This window comes from Podarcis vaucheri, assembly GCF_965113315.1.
Source record: "Podarcis vaucheri genome assembly, chromosome: 3".
Lineage (NCBI taxonomy): Eukaryota > Metazoa > Chordata > Lepidosauria > Squamata > Lacertidae > Podarcis > Podarcis vaucheri.
In genome coordinates this window covers 108,209,451-108,229,236 of record NC_138761.1, presented here as the reverse complement: position 1 = coordinate 108,229,236, position 19,786 = coordinate 108,209,451, and the positions used below count along the sequence as shown (strand labels likewise).

Genomic DNA, 19,786 nt, shown 5'->3' with positions numbered 1-19,786 from the left:
GTATATCTTTTTACCTGGTCATATGGTTTAATTTTCCACTTCCCTCCTTCCTTCAATACCATTTCTTCGTACCTACCCCATTTTTTCCCCATATTGACTTTCTTTACACTTATCAACTCCACTGGTGATAACCAGTGTGGGGTTTTTGGTTCTAGTATGTTCTTATATCTATTCCAAACTTCTATCAAAGGTCCCTTAAAGATATGGCTGCAAAATCCCTTATGTACTTTTATCTTATCTCTCCACAAATAGGCATGCCATCCAAATTTGTTCTTATAACCTTCTAAATCCAATAACTCTGTATCCTCCAACTTTATCCACTCTTTAATCCAACAAAGGCATGCCGCCTCGTAGTACAGTCTCATGTCTGGTAGGGCGAAGCCCCCTCTTTCAGTAATATCTGTTAATATCTTAAACTTAATTCTGGGCTTCTTTCCTTCCCAGACAAATCTAGAAATCACCCTTTGCCATTCTTTAAAGTTTTTTGTGCCCTTTATTATTGGAATTGTTTGGAATAGAAAGAGCATTTTGGGGAGTACCATCATTTTGACCATGGATATTCTACCCCAGAATGATAATTTCATCCTTGCCCAAATCTCCAGATTTTTCTTAATTTCATTCCACACCGGGATGTAATTATTTTGGTATAAGTCAATATTCTTATTGGTAAGCCAGAGTCCTAAATATTTAACCTTTTTGACTACTTCAATTCCTGTTTGTTCCTGTAGTAATTCTATCTTATCTTGGTCTAGGTTTTTAACAATCATCTTTGTCTTATTCTTATTTAATTTAAATCCAGCTAACTTCCCAAATTCCTCCATCTCCTCCAGAATTCCCTTTAAGCTGTCTATAGGATCTTCTACCGTTAATACCACGTCATCAGCATATGCTTTAACTTTGTATTCGTTTGAACCTAATGATATTCCCTTAATTTGTTTGTTTTGCCTTATTGCGTTTAACAGAACCTCCAACACCACTATAAAGAGCAGCGGCGAAAGCGGGCATCCCTGTCTTGTCCCTTTAGATATTTTTATATCTTCTGTTATGGCATTGTTTATTATCAACTTCGCTTTCTGTTCTGTATATATTGCTTTTATCCCATTCCAGAATTCTTGACCCACTTCCATAATTTCTAAATTTCTCAACATGAAGTCCCAGGTGACATTATCGAAGGCTTTCTCCGCGTCAATAAAAATCAGGCTAGCTGGCTTATCAATTCTGTCCGATAAATATTCTATTATATTAATTATGCCTCTTGTGTTGTTTTTTATTTGCCTTCCTGGTAGAAAGCCCGCTTGGTCCTCATGGATTATCTTCACTAATATCTTTTTAAACCTTTTTGCTAGAATTCCCGCAAAGATCTTATAAACGACAGTTACATCTCATAAACTTACTTAAGCCTCGCAGCCTCTTCCTTGTATGTTTTTATAGCCTCTTGAAACTGCTTTATTTGGTTATCATTTGATTCTTCTTGATCAAGAAGTGTCCTTAACTGCTCTTCCTTAGCTGCTCGTTCAATTCTTGCTTGTTTTTCCAACGTTTCAGGCTCCGAAATTTGTTCAGCACTGTAACATCATGCAAACCAAACAGTATTATATTAAAGAGCTGCTCTGGAGGAATACTTTTGTGACATACATCTTTCCTTTGGGGCAGCTTTTATGCATGCAGCATTTGAGTTTAATCAAAACTGGCTAGCCACAGTTTCACACTTGCATTTTAAAATAAACACGAATACAGATTTTAAGGCTGCATTTATAGATTTTTTAAATCCCACAGAGACTTATTTACCATTCTCTGAACAAAAGGCAGCAGCATGTGCTTTTCTACCTGCTTTTAGCAAAGCACTGTAGATTAATTATATAATTATTATTTATACATCACTCTTTGCATCTTAGAGACATATTTCTGCCTGTAAGGAATATACACTCTAAATAGAAAATGGGGAAAACAGAGAGAGGAAACAGGGCAAGGGGGATAAAGTGGGAAGATTTATATTTGACAAAGTCTACCACCAAAGGTTTCAGAGTACACTTAGCTATCATACAAAATGACACATATGGATCAGCAAGCGATGACCAAACAAGTAGCAGAAAGGAGGGGGAGACAGAAAATGATCACAAAGGAGGGAAGTAAGCAGCCAGCCCCCACACTCATCTTTATTAGAGATCAGTGCTATTTAAGATGCTTATACATTTATCTAGATTCCAGTGGAGTAACCAATTTTTAAAGATCTTTACAACCCAAGCAGCAAAGGGCTCCAAAAGGGTATTTCCAAAGTGACTGAATGGGCAACAAAATAGCAAATGAGACTCTGTGTAAATAAAAGTACGGTGCTGTTCGGGGTGGGGGGTGGGGGGCTAGCTTCACATCTATGCTGATGGAACTTGTGGTTCTGGTGGATAGTCCAGTAGCAGTTGTAAAATAGTAATAATATGAATAATAATAATAAAGGGCTTCTCTGGGAGATTTGTCCAATTGACAAATCATAGTACCATTATACACATAGAATCATAGAATCATAGAATCATAGAGTTGGAAGAGACCACAAGGGCCATCGAGTCCAACCCCCTGCCAAGCAGGAAACACCATCAGAGCACTCCTGACATATGGTTGTCAAGCCTCTGCTTAAAGACCTCCAAAGTAGGAGACTCCACCACACTCCTTGGCAGCAAATTCCACTGTCGAACAGCTCTTACTGTCAGGAAGTTCTTCCTAATGTTTAGGTGGAATCTTCTTTCTTGTAGTTTGGATCCATTGCTCCGTGTCCGCTTCTCTGGAGCAGCAGAAAACAACCTTTCTCCCTCCTCTATGTGACATCCTTTTATATATTTGAACATGGCTATCATATCACCCCTTAACCTCCTCTTCTCCAGGCTAAACATGCCCAGCTCCCTTAGCCGTTCCTCATAAGGCATCGTTTCCAGGCCTTTGACCATTTTGGTTGCCCTCTTCTGGACACGTTCCAGTTTGTCAGTGTCCTTCTTGAATTGTGGTGCCCAGAACTGGACACAGTACTCCAGGTGTGGTCTGACCAGAGCAGAATACAGTGGCACTATTACTTCCCTTGATCTAGATGCTATACTCCTATTGATGCAGCCCAGAATTGCATTGGCTTTTTTAGCTGCCGCGTCACACTGTTGGCTCATGTCAAGTTTGTGGTCAACCAAGACTCCTAGATCCTTTTCACATGTACTGCTCTCAAGCGTTGCTGCATTTGGAATAATGCTAAAGTACTAGTTACCCAATATCAAAAAGGGTATTTTAAATCCAGAAAAGGAAAACCAAAATGGGCAAGTGATTGTGGCACTTCTAAAAAGAAAAGCTAGCATCTTTAAGTGAGGGGGCCCTCATAAGGGTTTTCTTTTTCCATTAATGAAGCAAGGACGCAAAAAGCATTTAAGGAGAGTTTCTGCATGATGCAGAAGTGGCATTAAAGGCTTCTGACAAAAAATAATTATTATCTGAAGATGGATATTTTGATTTTGCAATGAAGTTTCCAAAACAGCCAGCCAGATAGAAGATAGGAGTAGTCAAAGTGTGAGATAACCAGAGCACAGTTTTAGCGGAGTTTAATAAGTAGTTAGATAAATTTAATATAATTAAGTTTAATAAGCTGATATATACTCAAGAGATTAAAAAGGTTGCTTATAATAAATTTCAACTTCTCTGTTTTCAACTTGGTCAGTCTTGTTTAAACATAAAGTGAACTTTTAGGAAATTATCGATAACATAGAGGAGAAATGTTTCAACTTCTTGTTTGTCATTACATGTTTCTTTCAGATAAATATGTATATATAGTGGTTTTGGGTAACAAAATGCCCGTTTACTCACTTCTCTTTTTGATACAACATATTTAGAAAATGAAACATTACCTGGTCTTCAGTTCCTCAATTTTTTTGCAAAGCTGTTCATGGTCTTTCACCAAGCGTTTCAATTCATTTTGAGACCGATTATATGCTGCCTTAAACAAGGAAAGCAAAACTCTGGTGAACAACTGAGTGGAACAAACTTACAGCAGAGATTTCTTCTGCCTTTTTTGAAATTATACTCATTTGACCCATTACTCTGCTTTCATGCCTTTTACAATCCAAGACACTCAACTCTGCTGATAAAAGAATCTGTGTGTCTGATTTCAGTGCAGATCTGCACAAAATACTAAAGTATGCCTAGACCATTAGTGTGTGGCAAATTCTTACAGAACTTCTAAGTCTGAACTTTACATCCACAAACCTCTGCATCATTCTTTGCTCTTCTTTTAGATAGAACGTCTGCTTTCAAAGCAGCACATGATGGTTCTAATGCCTGAGCTTCTTCCGTTATCTTCTCTAGCTTGTCTTGCATAGTTCTGTGTTTTCCTTCTGCATCTTTTACCTTAGTCTGAAAAGAGAGAACAATCAGAAATCTCATTATACCAGGGAAATTAGGTGAATGTGCAGAGAATGATCCAAAGGAAGCTGAGACAAATCAGCCATGATTTGGAACGGGAGAAAGGGTCAACACTTTGCAGATGAAGAATGATCACCTTTTACTTTTACTTTCCAGAGAACACTTCATTCTGAATTTCAGAATGAATTTCAGACCTGGTATTCACCTCTAGTGACGTGGGTGATCTGACACTAAGTAAAAGTGAAACCAAAGAAGTGCCATGGTCAGATCACTTCCTGGTGCAACTGGACTTCTCCGCGACCCTTCCCCTCTGCAGGGAGGTGGGACCAATTCGGATGGTCCGCCCCCGCCACTTAATGGATCCAAATGGTTTCCAGAGAGTGGTAGGGGATGCTTTATCCCATGTTGATGGCCTTTCAGCTGATTCCCTGGTGGCCCGCTGGAATGCGGAGTTAACCAGGGCTATCGACTGTCTGGCTCCGAAGCGCCCTCTCCGATTGCATGGAGCCCGGACAGCCCCGTGGTTTTCTTCGGAGCTGAGGGCGATGAAACAATCGCTGAGACGGCTAGAGCGTCGGTGGCAGAAAACTCACTCCGAATCTGACCGGACACAGGTTAGAGCTCAACGTCGAGCCTACCAAGTGGCGATAGCGACGGCGAAGAAGACTTTCTTCGCCGCCTCTATTGCATCTGCAGAAAATAGTAGCAGGAGACTCTTTCAGGTGGTCCGCAATTTAACGGAACCACCTTTACCACCGGGGCCTTGTAAAGACCCCAAGATCTCCTGCAACGATTTTGCAAAGTTTTTTGCAGATAAAATCACTCATATTCGGAAGGAGCTAGACACCACCGTGGGAGCAGGGCCGGGGCGGGAGAGTGCTAGAGCCCTGTCTGGTCAAGTTGCATGGAATCAATTTCAATCCGTTACCCCCGAGGATGTGGACAGGCTGCTTGGACGCGTGAAACCAACCACCTGTCTCCTTGATCCTTGCCCATCCTGGCTAATAAAAGCAAGCCGGGAAGGGCTGGGCGATGGGCTCTGCGGGGTGGTGAATGCTTCCCTCTGTGAGGGAACATTACCAGATCCGCTGAAAGAGGCGGTCATTAAACCGCTTCTTAAAAAACCATCTTTAGACCCGGCCAGTATGGCCAACTATCGCCCAGTCTCAAATCTGCCATTCTTGGGCAAGGTGATTGAGCGTGTGGTTGCTGAACAACTCCAGGCACGCCTGGAGGATGCGGACCATTTGGATCCCTTCCAATCAGGGTTCAGGCCTCATCATGGGACTGAAACTGCCTTGGTCGCACTGGTTGATGATCTCCGGCGAGCTAGGGACAAAGGTGAGAGTTGTTTCCTAGTTCTGCTGGATCTCTCAGCGGCCTTTGATACAATCGACCATAACATCCTTCTGGACCGTCTAGAGGGGTTGGGAGCTGGGGGCACTGTTATACAGTGGTTTCGCTCCTTCCTCCTGGGCCGTGTTCAGAAAGTGGTGGTGGGGGATGAGTGTTCAGACCCTTGGGCCCTCACTTGTGGGGTGCCTCAGGGTTCCGTCCTTTCCCCCATGCTTTTTAACATCTATATGAAGCCACTGGGAGAGATCATCAGGGGGTTTGGACTGGGTGTCCATCAATATGCAGATGATACCCAGCTCTACCTTTCTTTCAAATCAGAACCAGTGAAGGCGGTGAAGGTCCTGTGTGAGTGCCTGGAGGCGGTTGGAGGATGGATGGCGGCTAATGGATTGAAGTTGAATCCTGACAAGACAGAAGTACTGTTTTTGGGGGACAGGAGGCGGGCTGGTGTGGAGGACTCCCTGGTCCTGAATAGGGTAACTGTGCCCCTGAAGGACCAGGTGCGTAGCCTGGGAGTCATTTTGGACTCACAGCTGTCCATGGAGGCGCAGGTCAATTCTGTATCCAGGGCAGCTGTCTACCAACTCCACCTGGTACGCAGGCTGAGACCCTACCTGCCCGCGGACTGTCTGGCCAGAGTGGTGCATGCTCTAGTTATCTCCCGCTTGGACTACTGCAATGCGCTCTACGTGGGGCTACCTTTGAAGGTGACTCGGAAACTACAGCTAATCCAGAATGCGGCAGCTAGACTGGTGACTGGGGGCGGCCGCCGAGACCACATAACACCGGTCTTGAAAGACCTACATTGGCTCCCAGTACGTTTCCGAGCACAATTCAAAGTGCTGGTGTTGACCTTTAAAGCCCTAAACGGCTTCGGCCCAGTATACCTGAAGGAGCGTCTCCACCCCCATCGTTCTGCCCGGACACTGAGGTCCAGCGCCGAGGGCCTTCTGGCGGTTCCCTCATTACGAGAAGCGAAGCTACAGGGAACCAGGCAGAGGGCCTTTTCGGTGGTGGCGCCCGCCCTGTGGAATGCCCTCCCATTGGATGTCAAGGTGATGGACAACTACCTGACATTCAGAAGACATCTTAAGGCGGCCCTATTCAGGGAAGCTTTTAATGTATGATATTTTAGTGTTTTTTGGTTTCTGTGGAAGCCGCCCAGAGTGGCTGGGGAAACCCAGCCAGATGGGCGGGGTACAAATAATAAATTATTATTATATTATTATATTATTCATTAACATAATGTCAGGCCTCTGGTTTTAACTGGGAACCTTACAGCTGAGCCTAGTACAAACTGATGGGCAGCCTAGTACTGTGAGTACTTCAATCTTGGAGTCCTCTTCTGACACAAAAGAGGGCCAGGGTATCCATCCCAGCCCCCTTGGGCAAGATGAAGCCCCTGGCAAAAATACCAGGAAGCTGTTCTTGCCCTTTTCTGATCAACTAAGCAGCATCGTATCCAAGCAACACTTTAGGTTCTGGCCAGGGATGGCAGCCAACCAGAGGTGGTTTGGGTAGACCTATCGATGGCTTCGGCCTGGCCCTGGTATCCACTCTTGACCAAATGGTTGTCTCAACTTGGCTTCATTAAAGGACACATGTAAACAAAAAAATCAGCTCAAATGCCAACTATTACAGGGCAGTAATAGGAACACTGAATTATTTTCTACAAAATATTTGTTGATCATTTATTAGATTATATACAAAAGCCGATCAAAGCTGACACGTAACTCAAAACTGAGATATTTGCTTCTCGTCTTCTAAATGCAATTTATTTATATGAGAAAGCTCACAAGTAGCACACATTTAACTAGATGGCCAAATAGCTCATGCAAGGGCATTCATGTGGACCTGTACAAGAAGCACCTGTATTTTCTTCTTGTGATCCTTGCATGAAGGCTAAGGCTTTGATGAGAGGTGACAATAATGCAGGCTGCTTAACAGATCTGACATTTTGTGATGCAGTCTCAGAAGACACCAGTCACACCAACCTTTTTTTTTTAAAGAGTACAGGTAAGATTTTAAAACTGGCTGTGTTCGTCTCGCCAAGTCATTAAAGAAACAAAAACAATGCTTCACTTGAACAAGAGAATCAAAGCAATTCAAGTCAGTATTTGCAATAAATGCATATATACCTGCCATTCTTTCACTTTCTCAACAAATTTTCCAGTTCTTGCTTCTAGAGCACCAATATCATCTCTGAGTGTTTCAACTCCATTTTCAGTGTCTCTCACCTAAAATGTAAGATTAATGTAAGCATCACACAATAAATATGACACAATTTAAACCCATATATAGGTACTGAAACAACAAATTACCATTGCCCAAGCTATTTGGTGCTGTAACTTCTTCAGTTCATTCTGCATTTCACTCACAAAAGCAATACTTTTGTAACGATCCTCCTTCTCCAAATAACGCTTCCGAAGTTCTTCAAGATACTAAGGAGAGACACAAAATGTTGTTGGAGATGACAGCAGTACAGATACTAGGTCCATTTCTTAGTGTTTACTAGGGACAGAAGAAACCCAGAGGAGCTGTCTAGGAAGCTCAGTATCAGATTATGTATGTTACTAAAGATTTTACTGCATCTGTGCATTGTTTCTTTCAGTTGCAGTTGTGTTTTTACAAAATCATTTGTATGAGATTCTGTTGTAATTGCTTTTGCATGTTTGCACAAAATCTTTAACAAAAGAGTATATATTTTTTAAAAGTGACTATGATGCTTCATGAAGAATAAATCAGTGTTAGGAATTTATTCTGTAGGACTAAAAGGTAAAGATAAAGGACCCCTGACAGTTAAGTCCAGTCGTAGATGACTCTAGGGTTGCAGCACTCATCTCGCTTTACAGGCTGAGGGAGCCAGTGTTTGTCTGCAGACAGTTTTTCCGGGTTATGTGGCCAGCATGACTAAGCCGCTTCTAGCGCAACAGAACACTGAAACCAGAGCAGCGCACGGAAACACCGTTTACCTTCCTGCCTGGGAAACATAACATTACTGTTTATAATACCTTTGCTCCTTGTTCAATCTGATCATGAGTTCTTGCTTTGGTTTCCATAATGTATGCATAATCTTCTTTCATCTGCTCCAACTGTGTTGCCTTCATAAAGAACTAATGCAAGAAAACACAAGTTCATGTTCTATAACTGACTTTCTAAAAGACTAAGAATTATGAATGCAGTCCATTTATACTTACACATTTCATTAAAGCCCTAGTTACCCGCTCCACCCACCTCACTCAACATGTGCACGATAAGAACATAAAGAAGCAGCACTATGGCTATCCACTGAATGTAAATTTTGTGCATGCTTCCAATATACTCATCAAGCCCTTCAAGCTGCTCAAGATCTGAATAAGAAGAGCACACATGGACTTTCCATTCCTTAGAGTGGTGTGCTGTGCTTCTCAAAACAAGGAAGAGTCATGTCCAATGGATTTGTTGATATCTGTTTGTCTCAAGAGGCAATGGAGTGTGCTTCCAAGGGTGAAGTCATTAGCAGCACTGAAGTGACCTCCTTGGGGCACAAGCCTAGACAGTGCGAATGGAGGTCCTGGGCTGCCCAGACAACAAGCCCCCGCCCCCCGGCTGCACTGATGTGGTCCAAAGGAAAACAGAACAATATGTTCTGGGCATACTGACAGCTTCTAGGAGGGTGGGGACCAAAGGTGGACAAACTACCCCAGAAGAAGCACGACATGTCCCCCACCAGAGGTACCACCCCTCTACTAACACCCCATACACTCCCCGATGGATTACCGACAACATCATATGGTAGTTTTGTTTACCTTGTATTTGTCACCTTCATTTTTAGATTGCAAGAACTGTTTGCTCATTTCCTGAGTGAGTATAGATACAGGATTATCCACCTGCAACAACAAAAGTCACTTACTATTTTGTTTAGCTTTGGCAAGTAGTCAATATTTAAGTAAGCAGTCACTTGAAATTCAGAAATTCTCTTCAACATTGCAAGACAAGATAAATTATTATTATGGTTGTAACAGTATCTCAAGCGTAACAGCTTTTATCTCAAGCGTAACCACATAAAAGTTCATGAAGATTTTCCTTTACGGCACCTTTACTATTTTAAGAATTTGAGAAGTCACAAACCGCTCACTGAAACAGGATGTCAGAAGAGCTTTAACGGGCAAGTTTGTTTTTAAAATGCAAATGCAAATTCCACATAACCACTGGCCACAATCCAGAGAACTGCACTGCAAACAGTACACCCAGAGGAACCTTTTGACAATACACTCAGTCACTACCATCCAAAACCAGTTTCTCGTGACGCACGAAAAGTTGCTATAAGAGTTTGAGCATAGGGGCTTCAATTCAAGGAGGGGAGGAATCATAAGCTGCAGTAATTGTCTACACACCCTTAAGCAAAGAAAATCAAATCAATTTTTAAAAATCATCTATTAGGTGTTATATGTAGAAGTAAAGAAATTTAGACTTACCTGGATATTAAAGTGATCTAGGATGGCAGTGAGTTCTTCCTTCTTGGATGAAATTATGGCACCTGAATATAAAAGTGAGAATAAACCATAATCAGATTTTTAAAATTACTACGTAACACCAATTAAATTATACCTTTAGTGTAGAATAGAATATTGGTGCTGAGAATGAACACATTTTGCATTTATATACCCCCCATTCCCCCTAAAAATGTCCAGGATGTTGCTTTGTCTTGGTGCCCAAATGGACTATGATCCCTCCTACTGCTCAGACCGCAGGAACCGTGTGACCAGATTTTTCCCCTGGAGACCTCTACTTCTACTGTTTCCTTAGTTCTGTTCTGTGGCTGGCCTTTTATAGAACTCCTTAGTAATCGGGAGAGGAGAACATTAGCTGGACCAAAATTTGAACAAAGGAGGAAAAAGAAAAGGCAGCATAGTCTAGGCCTATGCAAAGCTGAATGTTCGAGAAAGGCATCTCTAGGAGATAGGGGGGGGGGTCGCAAAATACTTCAGCAGTTCAGGTTTCGTGAGGCACAACCAGGCCATACCTCTGAGGTTGGAGGGCGAATCAACTCTCTGGCCGTGGCTACAGCCAGGACAACTAATGTACTGTGGAAAGCACTGCTGCTTTTTTATGAACTTGTACTGTAATAGTAGAGGAAGGGCCAGAGGAGCTTGCTCTGCAGCTATTGCCAAGGCTTTCTCCTGTTGCTTTATCACATGTTTATGTTTAGCAAGGCAGTGGATTTCTACACTTTCCCCTTCCTCTGTGAAGTCATAACAAAGGGGGGGTAGGGCATGGCACCAGAGGGAGACATGCAAAGCAAGAAGAGTGGGACACAGAAGGTGACTTGGAGGAGGAACAAAATTGAAATGCCTTTTTTATTTAAACAACCGCAAAAATGCATGATAGGGGAGAGAATAGAGAAGAAGACTCACACCAAGGATGACAATCTGACAAAAAGAAGAGAAACAATCCTGAGTTTTCCTAATTTGCCCCTTTAAAAAAATTGTTTGAGCTTCCCTGTGTACAATTTAGATTAAAACTGATGTAATACTAATGATCAGGCTGGGGAATGCAGATGGACTAGTAACAACGACAGGGAAGCCTGAGGAGTGAAAAACCAGGCCAATCCTTCTGACTTATTACTATGCCTACAATGTCGTGGTAGACACCAGTATAATGCAGACACAATCCTATCATTACTCTTGCTAATGATGAAGCAAGCCAAAGCAGTCCAACAAAAAAATTATTGAGCAATACAAGGTATCTACATGCTCATGTTATACCAACATTTACAAGAGGATATAGGAGGCCCACAACTTATGTGGGGGTTACGTTCCAGGGATCGTGCCTAAAATTGCAGAGTCAATAGGTTCAATGTCAGGTAGGATTGTCAACTTCATTTTCCCCAGAACCCCACCCCCTTTTTCATTTTGTTCAAAAAAAATGCCATGCAGGTAAGCCTGAATGCATACAAGTTAAATGCACAAAAGCTGTGGGCTTACTGTATTTAAGAAAGAAGGCAGCTCACCTCATGTTTCTTCTAAAAATAGAGCTTCTTTGAATACTTCATAAAAATTAAAAGTACCTGTGCTGCTTTTCAGTTTGTAATTACGATGTCCTTCCAAGTTTATGCGTTGACTGATGGTGATGGAGTCACCATACTGCTGTGGTTTAAACGCATCTTCACCTCGGTTTCGCAGCGTTATTGAAACATCTGCAGAACTGAAGACAAAAAAATGAGCTGATTTTAATTAACATGTAAATTCAAGAAATTATCTTTTTAACCAAGTTCAAGGTGTTGCCAGTAGCATATAAAGCCCTTAACAACTTGCAACCAGGTCACCTATCAGATTGCCTTACCCAACATGTGCCCACTAGACCGCTTCAATCGGCGGAATTGGCAATACTACAGGTGCCACATTAGATGCATTCCGCAGCTGTAAAGTGTGGCAGCACCTGCACTCTTGAGATTAAGCAGGCACCTTCACTGTACTCTTTCTGGTGCCTGCTACAAACATTCTTGTTTAGACAAGCCCACCCAGGAGCTCAGAAGTTAAGGAGATTTTAATCTGTTTTAGTATTTTAACTTTTTGTATGTTTAAAAGCATGGCTGTGAATTTTTGATTTTCTTGTTTTATCTTTTTGTAAACCGCTTTGTTTCTTTTACAATCAAGCAGTGTATTTTATGAAATAGTAAATAAGGACTCTAAGCCTTATGCCAAGGAAGATATTTTTAATTCATGGTACACAACACCTTTGTAAAAATGAACACAAATATCAGTAAACAGTGCCCAATGTTTCTAGACCAGGAGGCAGGGTAAGAAAAAAGGCATAACCTAACACTCAAGCAGTAACATCTGCAGACTGCAACAGTTCCAAGATGGACTGGAGGACTTGTACAGACTTCGGATTAACCTCTCCTGGGACCTAACAAATGGCTGACACTGGCCTCAAAGATTGCTGACACCACAAATGGTTGGTGTAGGTAGCTAGCTAATATGTATTACTCTTGCAGAGATCTCACCACCTGACACTGGCCTCAAAGATTGCAGAGTATTTCTGGAGGAACAGGAAATTCTTCCCTCCCTCCCTGGTACTGTTCTTACTCGTTCTGCCTTAATACTGGATTTTGACTTACCTCTGTCCATCTTTCACAAATACTTTCAAAGATGTCCCTCGATTTGTCACTGTAGCTTTCCCTCCAAGACCAACCATAAGGGCCGTTAACACAGCACTCTTCCCACCTGAATAAAGCAACATTTATTAAGCTCTTAACAGTTGGCAAGCTATTTTTAAGGCAGCAAAAAACGGCTCTTATTCCTTTTTCTTTTTTTAAAGACCATTCCTCCTCTCCCCTTATTTTTCTTTTTTTTAAAAAAAGACCACTCCTAAAGAAGCTACTGGGTTATAAAGCATGTGATCACATAACATAAAAACACTCTTGGGTAGAAATAACTCAATGACACTTTTTCTCATGAGACACTAGGTCAGCTATAGCTTCAATATTCGTTTGTTTCATATTTGCTGCTGTATTGTGAAAATGTGTTGCATTACGGGGTTTTTAATGTACACTTTAATAATGTATTGGTATTAATTGCATCATATAGCTTAATTTTTATTTTTTACAAAAGTGGCCCATACATTTTATGAAATAAATACAAGAATTTTGTAACTAGCATTCTCTTAAGTGTTACACAAACACATCACAGCAAGCCATTGATGGTTCTTTCACATCTCGTGGGTCAGGAGGCCCTGAACCAATTGGAAAAGCTCAACTGAGCAGCATGAGTACATAGTGCTAATCTTTTTTTGACAGTCACAAAGTGGGCTTTGATGATAACTCAGTGTGTCAACATATTCACTGCAAAATTAGCAAGGTAAAGTTAGAAAATAGAGGATTCTTATTCTGTTCAATGATTCAATAGAAATAACTGCAAAATAATAGGTAAGATAGATTTCATTAGTGAAATTCATTTGGTTATAAGCTTTTGTGGAAAAGAGCCTAACTGATTGTATTGCCCTCTTCTGATACAGGCTCAAACTTATTTGTAGGGAGAGAGGAAAAATATGAACAGTAGGGCAAAAAGTCCATGTAATGCAATATAGTTTCTGATAGGCAATGATGTGAAAGAGCATGCCTGAGACCAGAGAGCTACTGTCAGCTACAATGTACAACAGTGGACATGACAGTCAAGTCTGACCTGATAAAACACAGTTTCTGTGTTCCAAAAAAACGCTTAAATACATGTAAGAATAATGACCAATCATAAGAGAGGCTTTCTCTTTTTGATTTCGGGGTTTTCTTTTCCCCCTTCCCCATAATCTTCTGATGTTCCTTCTCTCCAAACATCTTATCTCTCATATGTATCTTAGTTATTGTTTGAGAGGTACTAAATTTGCTTCTTTATTGTTTGTAATCTTTTATATGTATCTTATTAGTGTTCTATTCTGCTTTTTGTTCAGAAAAACTAGTATATTAGAAATTGATAAGAAATATGCTACAGAATGAAAGAAATGCCAATATTATAATTTTCCTTATGATTTAAAATAATAAATAAAAACTTACTTCCATTATTTCCAACTATAAAATTGACATTGGGTCCAAATTTGAAGGGGCCCAGCATTGAATGGCACATGAAATTCTTCAGCTGGATACTTTCAATTATTCCAACTTCTCCTGACACCTACAGATACATTACAAAGATGTTTAAAACTGATCACCCATCTTTTATACACAAACAGAAAGTCACAGATCATCACAACACTTGCATATTTTTAACAATACCATGGGGTGTCTAAATAATCCTTACTAGCAGAACATTCAGCTCTCATTTGCCATTTCCCCACACAATTAAAGTAGTAGCCTAAATAGCAGATCACAAACTGTGTCAAATGAGTCTCCCTAAAAAACGTGAGAGCAATGGTAAAGCCCAAGTGCAACTAACGAAATATAAAGAAATATTTTGCCTGAAAGTATCGACTTTAGGCCCAGGGATAAGGAAGTTGAGTGAGCAGGTAATAATGAACTGTGCATTTTTGTCACGTGCAAGGCAGTTTCAGTCAAGCCACACGTACCATAATACCTGGTGTTCCATATACAGTAGAGTGGTACCTTGGGTTGAGTACTTAATTCATTCTGGAGATTTGTTCTTAACCTGAAACTGTACTTAACCTGAAGCACCACTTTAGCTAATGGGGCCTCCTGCTGGCACTGCTGCACGATTTCTGTTCTCATCCTGAAGCAAAGTTCTTAACCCGAGGTAACATTTCTGGGTTAGTGGAGTCTGTAATCTGAAGCGTATGTAACCTGAAGCGTACGTAACCCAAGGTACTACTGTACTTGAAAAACTACCTCCTTCCTTACAGATGCTCTGGGGTGCAAAGACTGACCAATGACCAGACTCAGCATAAGGAATCATTCTTAATGGTTTTGAAGAGTTCACTGCACAGAGCATACTCAACTTGCACCCTGCAAGCAGGTAGTCATACATACACTGTGCCATAGTACCCACACCCTTGCTTCTAACCTTTCATTATCTGTTTTTTGTTTACTGGGCTTATTCGGTATGAAAGTTTAAATCTGTTAAGATAAAAAAGGGAGAGGGTTGGCTGGCATGGCCTCCTCCTCAAAGGTACTTAACTTTTCTACCCATGGCTAAGTTCCACCAACTTCTGTCGCAGACAAGTGAGAGTTCAACTTTTAAAGCAGGCTCTCAAGTTAATGGAAACTTAAAGGACCCCTAGAAATGGCTATAACAAAAGCTGACAATAAGCGGTAATTAAGGAGATGTAGAAATCTGGCTCCAAGCATGCAATCCCCTATTCCAGCTTTAGTACTTACTATCAGTAGATAGTACTTACCTTCTTCTCGCACAGGTGCTTAACTTACATGTCCCGCCCCGCCCCTCTGTGCTTGTCTGATCATCAATAGTTTCACTTTTCTCTCAGGTATAATATAAAACCACATTGTGGGACAAATTGCTTACCGACTGCGAGTAATAACCGCTGTCACTCTGTAGCTGTGACAACTCCTCTTCGTTAGGGTCATCATCAGAATCAAATGTGGCTTGCCTAGGTCTTTTTTCAGATGATGATGTTGAAAAGCTTCTCTCTTTTCTCTTTGACATATTGGCCTCTGTGCTTACAGAAATTCTTTTGGAAATATTTCATCAGAAATCTGGCAAATTTCTGGCGCTGTAATGTTGGGGAAGTGGAGGGAAAGTTAATGAAACTATATAATAAATATTTCCTTATTTTATAGTATTCAACGTACAAGCACCCTGGCCAACAAATTAAAATGTAAGGCAAACCCACTCAGTCACCCAGACCAGCCACGCAATCGGACGGGCAAGGGCAATAGAGGGGAAAACGTACAAGCACCCTGACCAAAAATTTAAATATAACGCACAGCCACCAAGGCAGAGGCAGGGGAAGGAAAAACACACAGGGAGAGAAAACGCACAGCGCAGCGAGGAGACGAGGGAGAAAGAAAGACGGAGCCACACTCACACTCAGACCTCGCTGGGGGCGGAGAGACCACGTGCTGGGCAAGGGAACAAGCTGCAGCTTAAGAAAGGTAACAGACAAACTGGAGAGCCCACATGCCAGGAGTGGGGGGAAATAGAAGGTTAAATGTAGGTTTTTATACGGAAAAGAGGACACAGCAAGGCAGCTTGCGAAAACTAACGCAGATAGCGAACCTGGATGCCTGGGTTTTTAAAAGCAGTAAAGCAATGAGCGCACGTAAGCCTCCTAAATTTAAAAGGCAAGCCAGGAACCAAGAAGCCTCCACACACCCCCGACTCCAAACCTCGTGGCTGAGCTCTTCCCTGCGTTGACTCCTAGCTGACTCGCAACGAGAAGGCGGAAAATGAGGCGGAATGGCTGGCAGAGCAGTAAGTTAAACTGCAAACCACGCCCCCTCCAAGCCGCCCGGTTGGGCGCTTACCTGTGGGCGTGGTGTGCCAGCCAGGTGAGTGGGCAGGGGGCGTAACGCCCCCTGCGTGACACAGAAATCGTGTCCTGCCCACAACACCTCCCCTCTTGGAGGAGGAGAGGCTTTACTGTAGTTGTTAAGTTTTATTCTGTTAAGAGTATATGCCTGTTAGCCTAACCTCCCTCTACATTTTGTGGGGGTTAAATGAAAAGAACCATGTATGCCACCTTGTGCTCCCTGGAGAAAAAGGTGAAATATAAATGCAATTAACAAATAATAAAAAAGCAGATTTCATAAGCCTGCACTTTCCAGCTTTAAACCAAAGGAATTTTCCTTTGATTGCCATATGGGAGTAACTGAACATTACTTCTAAGTAAATATGCACAAAATTAGGCTGCTTAGTTTTTTTTAATTTATGCTTTATAATGGAGATGCCAATAATTTAAATTATCGTTTTTTATCTGGCATGTGTTCTTGCACTTTTTTCTTTTGTAATGTACACTCCATGGTTCTCATATTAAGGCTTTGGTTCTGTTGTATCACAACTTCCTTGGTACTGAAATACGCAGTACAGTACCTTGCACTGAATATCTAGATAAGATATTTAGATACTGAACATCTACAACCAGAGCAACATGGACAGGCAGAGTCCATGAATGCCCCACCACCTCTCTTACAAGGGCCAATGAGCCAGCACTTCAGCTGCCTCGAGGAGCCTGACCATGTGAGGGTTTATCAACTAAACAGAAAATGAGCCTTGCATCCTGGTTTTGGGTGAGCAAGCAAAGGCTGCTACGAGTTAAATTTTTGTTGAAAGAAAGAAATAACTATGCACTCTACACTCCGGATTTGTGTAGTTTACTCCTTATGCCTTTTCTTCTCCTGAAGATCTCCTGAAAGGCAGCAGAGCTTTAGGATATGAGTTTTCCTTCTCCTAGATGGCCAACCTTCCCAGGTTGACAACACACATCTGCCCCTCATGTCCCTCTACAACGCATACAGAAACCGCCTTTCCACTGGACCCACTATTGGTCTCATCCACTCAATCTGCCAGAGCCTGTCTTTGCATGTAGGGACAGTCCCTAACTCACTGAGGGTTCGAGACCCATCAGCTACCACCCCCTGGTTTACTACCCATGTATTTTCCTAATTATACCTAAACAAGCCCTTATCAGGTTACAATGCTGGGGGGGGGGGACGACGACTAATGATTAGTGCAGGAAGAACACAGGCATCATGACCAATAGACACTGGCAACCTTATCCTCTGAATTTGCCTAACCCTCTTCTTAAAAATAAATCAATTTTTATTTTCCATTTATATACTTTACAATTATTTTTGAAATTGTAACATTTTCAATTTCGACTCCCTTCCCCCTCTTTCTGCAGTTCCTTACATTTATTTTCGTCTTTTCCTGCATACTTCAAATTGTCTTAACTTACTTCTTTTATCTGTCTATTCTAAGATATACCATATATACATACACATACACATTCATACACACACACACACACACACACACATATACACAGTACACATAAAAATATACATATGCATGTATATGTACATGTGTGTGTGTGTGTGTGTATATATATATATATACACACACACACACACGCACACATATGTACATGTATGTGTGTGTATATATATATATATGTGTGTGTGTGCGCGCGCACGCGCGTGTGTGTATCTATTATATATATGTGTGTGTGTGTGTGTATCTAATTGGCAGGGACGCGGGTGACGCTGTGGGTAAAACCTCAGTGCCTAGGACTTGCCGATCATCAGGTTGGCGGTTCAAATCCCCGCAGCAGGGTGCGCTCCCGTCTTTCGTTCCCAGCGCCTGCCAACCTAGCAGTTTGAAAGCACTCCCGGGTGCAAGTAGATAAATAGGGACCGCTTACTAGCAGGAGGGTAGTGTGCTGCGCTGGCTCGCCAGATGCAGCTTGTCACGCTGGCCACATGACCCGGCAGTGTCTGCAGACAGCGCTGGCCCCCGGCCTCTTGAGATGGGCGCACAACCCCAGAGTCGGACACGACTGGCCCGTACGGGCAGGGGTACCTTTACCTTTTTATGTATATAATTAAAAAAACACTGTAGGTTTTACTAATAATCCTGCCCATGTCTTAATCTGTTTCCTTTTTTGTAAATACTCAATAAACCAGCTCCATTCCTTTCTGTTCTCCCGGTTTCTCATTCTTCTGGCAAGTTTCGCCCTTTCCGCATACACCATTCGTTACTGTACCCTACCTTCTTCTGTCATTGCCTTACCCTCTTTCTAAAAACATCCCAGCCTCTTCCTGACAGTAAGAGCTGTTCGACAGTGGAATTTGCTGCCAAGGAGTGTGGTGGAGTCTCCTTCTCCTTTGGAGGTCTTTAAGCAGAGGCTTGACAACCATATGTCAGGAGTGCTCTGATGGTGTTTCCTGCTTGGCAGGGGGTTGGACTCGATGGCCCTTGTGGTCTCTTCCAACTCTATGATTCTATGATTCTTTCGGAAGCCGCTTCCATAGTTCTAGCTATGCCCTCTTTCTAGTCTGCCCCAGGCCTGACAATACAGTACTCGGGAGCCACTTGATCAGGGCTCCCTGTGTTATTAATGAGGCAAATGTTTCCTCTTTAATGTCTCACCCCCCCCCCAACCCCTCGCCTTGCTTTTTATTGAACGTTGGGGGGGGGGTTGTTTTTGTAAAGACGCTTAGCGGCAAGAAAATGAGTCCAATGAATTTCACTAATAATAATAAAAATAACAACAACAATAATAATAACAATAATAAGTTAAGGCTTACCTCTTGAAACTCATAAAAATTAAAGAAAGTAGGGGACCTAATTCTCCCCTTTTTCCTTCTTCGCCACTCACCTCAGGAACAGAAAGCGAAACCACGCAGCTGGCGCTTCAGCGGGAAACCGTTGAAAGGCTTCGCGCCTGCGCACGACGCCCCGGGGCGCGAGAGCGGCGAGTCCCCTCCCCGCGCCATCCAATCAGCGGCCGCCGCGCGCTGCGCGAGCGAGGACGACGCGCGTCTTAACGCTTCCTTTCTTTTTTTCCTTTTTCTTTTTTGCCTCTCCCAACGGCAAAGCCCCGCGTCGAGTGGCCTTAGGGCGCATGCGCTGTTCTGGCAAGGAGAGAGGAAAGAGGG

The 19,786-nt window shown here is 42.3% G+C and overlaps 1 protein-coding gene across 2 annotated transcripts in view; it reads right to left on the bottom strand.

Annotated features, from left to right (window-relative positions):
- Nucleotides 1-19,721, bottom strand: part of SMC6 (structural maintenance of chromosomes 6) — a 40,801-nt gene extending 21,080 nt beyond the window's left edge. Inside the window, exons 1-13 of one of the 2 annotated variants that reach the window (XM_082215467.1) lie at nucleotides 19,507-19,721; nucleotides 15,693-15,900; nucleotides 14,273-14,390; nucleotides 12,845-12,950; nucleotides 11,792-11,928; nucleotides 10,200-10,261; nucleotides 9,531-9,611; nucleotides 8,754-8,855; nucleotides 8,064-8,183; nucleotides 7,881-7,979; nucleotides 4,231-4,377; nucleotides 3,873-3,961; nucleotides 1,395-1,565 (exon numbers count right to left, since the gene is read on the bottom strand). In XM_082215467.1, the coding sequence (XP_082071593.1) occupies nucleotides 1,395-1,565; nucleotides 3,873-3,961; nucleotides 4,231-4,377; nucleotides 7,881-7,979; nucleotides 8,064-8,183; nucleotides 8,754-8,855; nucleotides 9,531-9,611; nucleotides 10,200-10,261; nucleotides 11,792-11,928; nucleotides 12,845-12,950; nucleotides 14,273-14,390; nucleotides 15,693-15,833 (1,373 nt within the window). In that variant the 5' untranslated portion in view covers nucleotides 15,834-15,900; nucleotides 19,507-19,721. Of the gene's footprint in view, nucleotides 1-1,394; nucleotides 1,566-3,872; nucleotides 3,962-4,230; nucleotides 4,378-7,880; nucleotides 7,980-8,063; nucleotides 8,184-8,753; nucleotides 8,856-9,530; nucleotides 9,612-10,199; nucleotides 10,262-11,791; nucleotides 11,929-12,844; nucleotides 12,951-14,272; nucleotides 14,391-15,692; nucleotides 15,901-19,435 lie in introns of both variants that reach the window. The other variant, XM_082215466.1, reaches the window with a different exon arrangement.
- Between the last annotated feature and the right edge of the window lie 65 nt (nucleotides 19,722-19,786).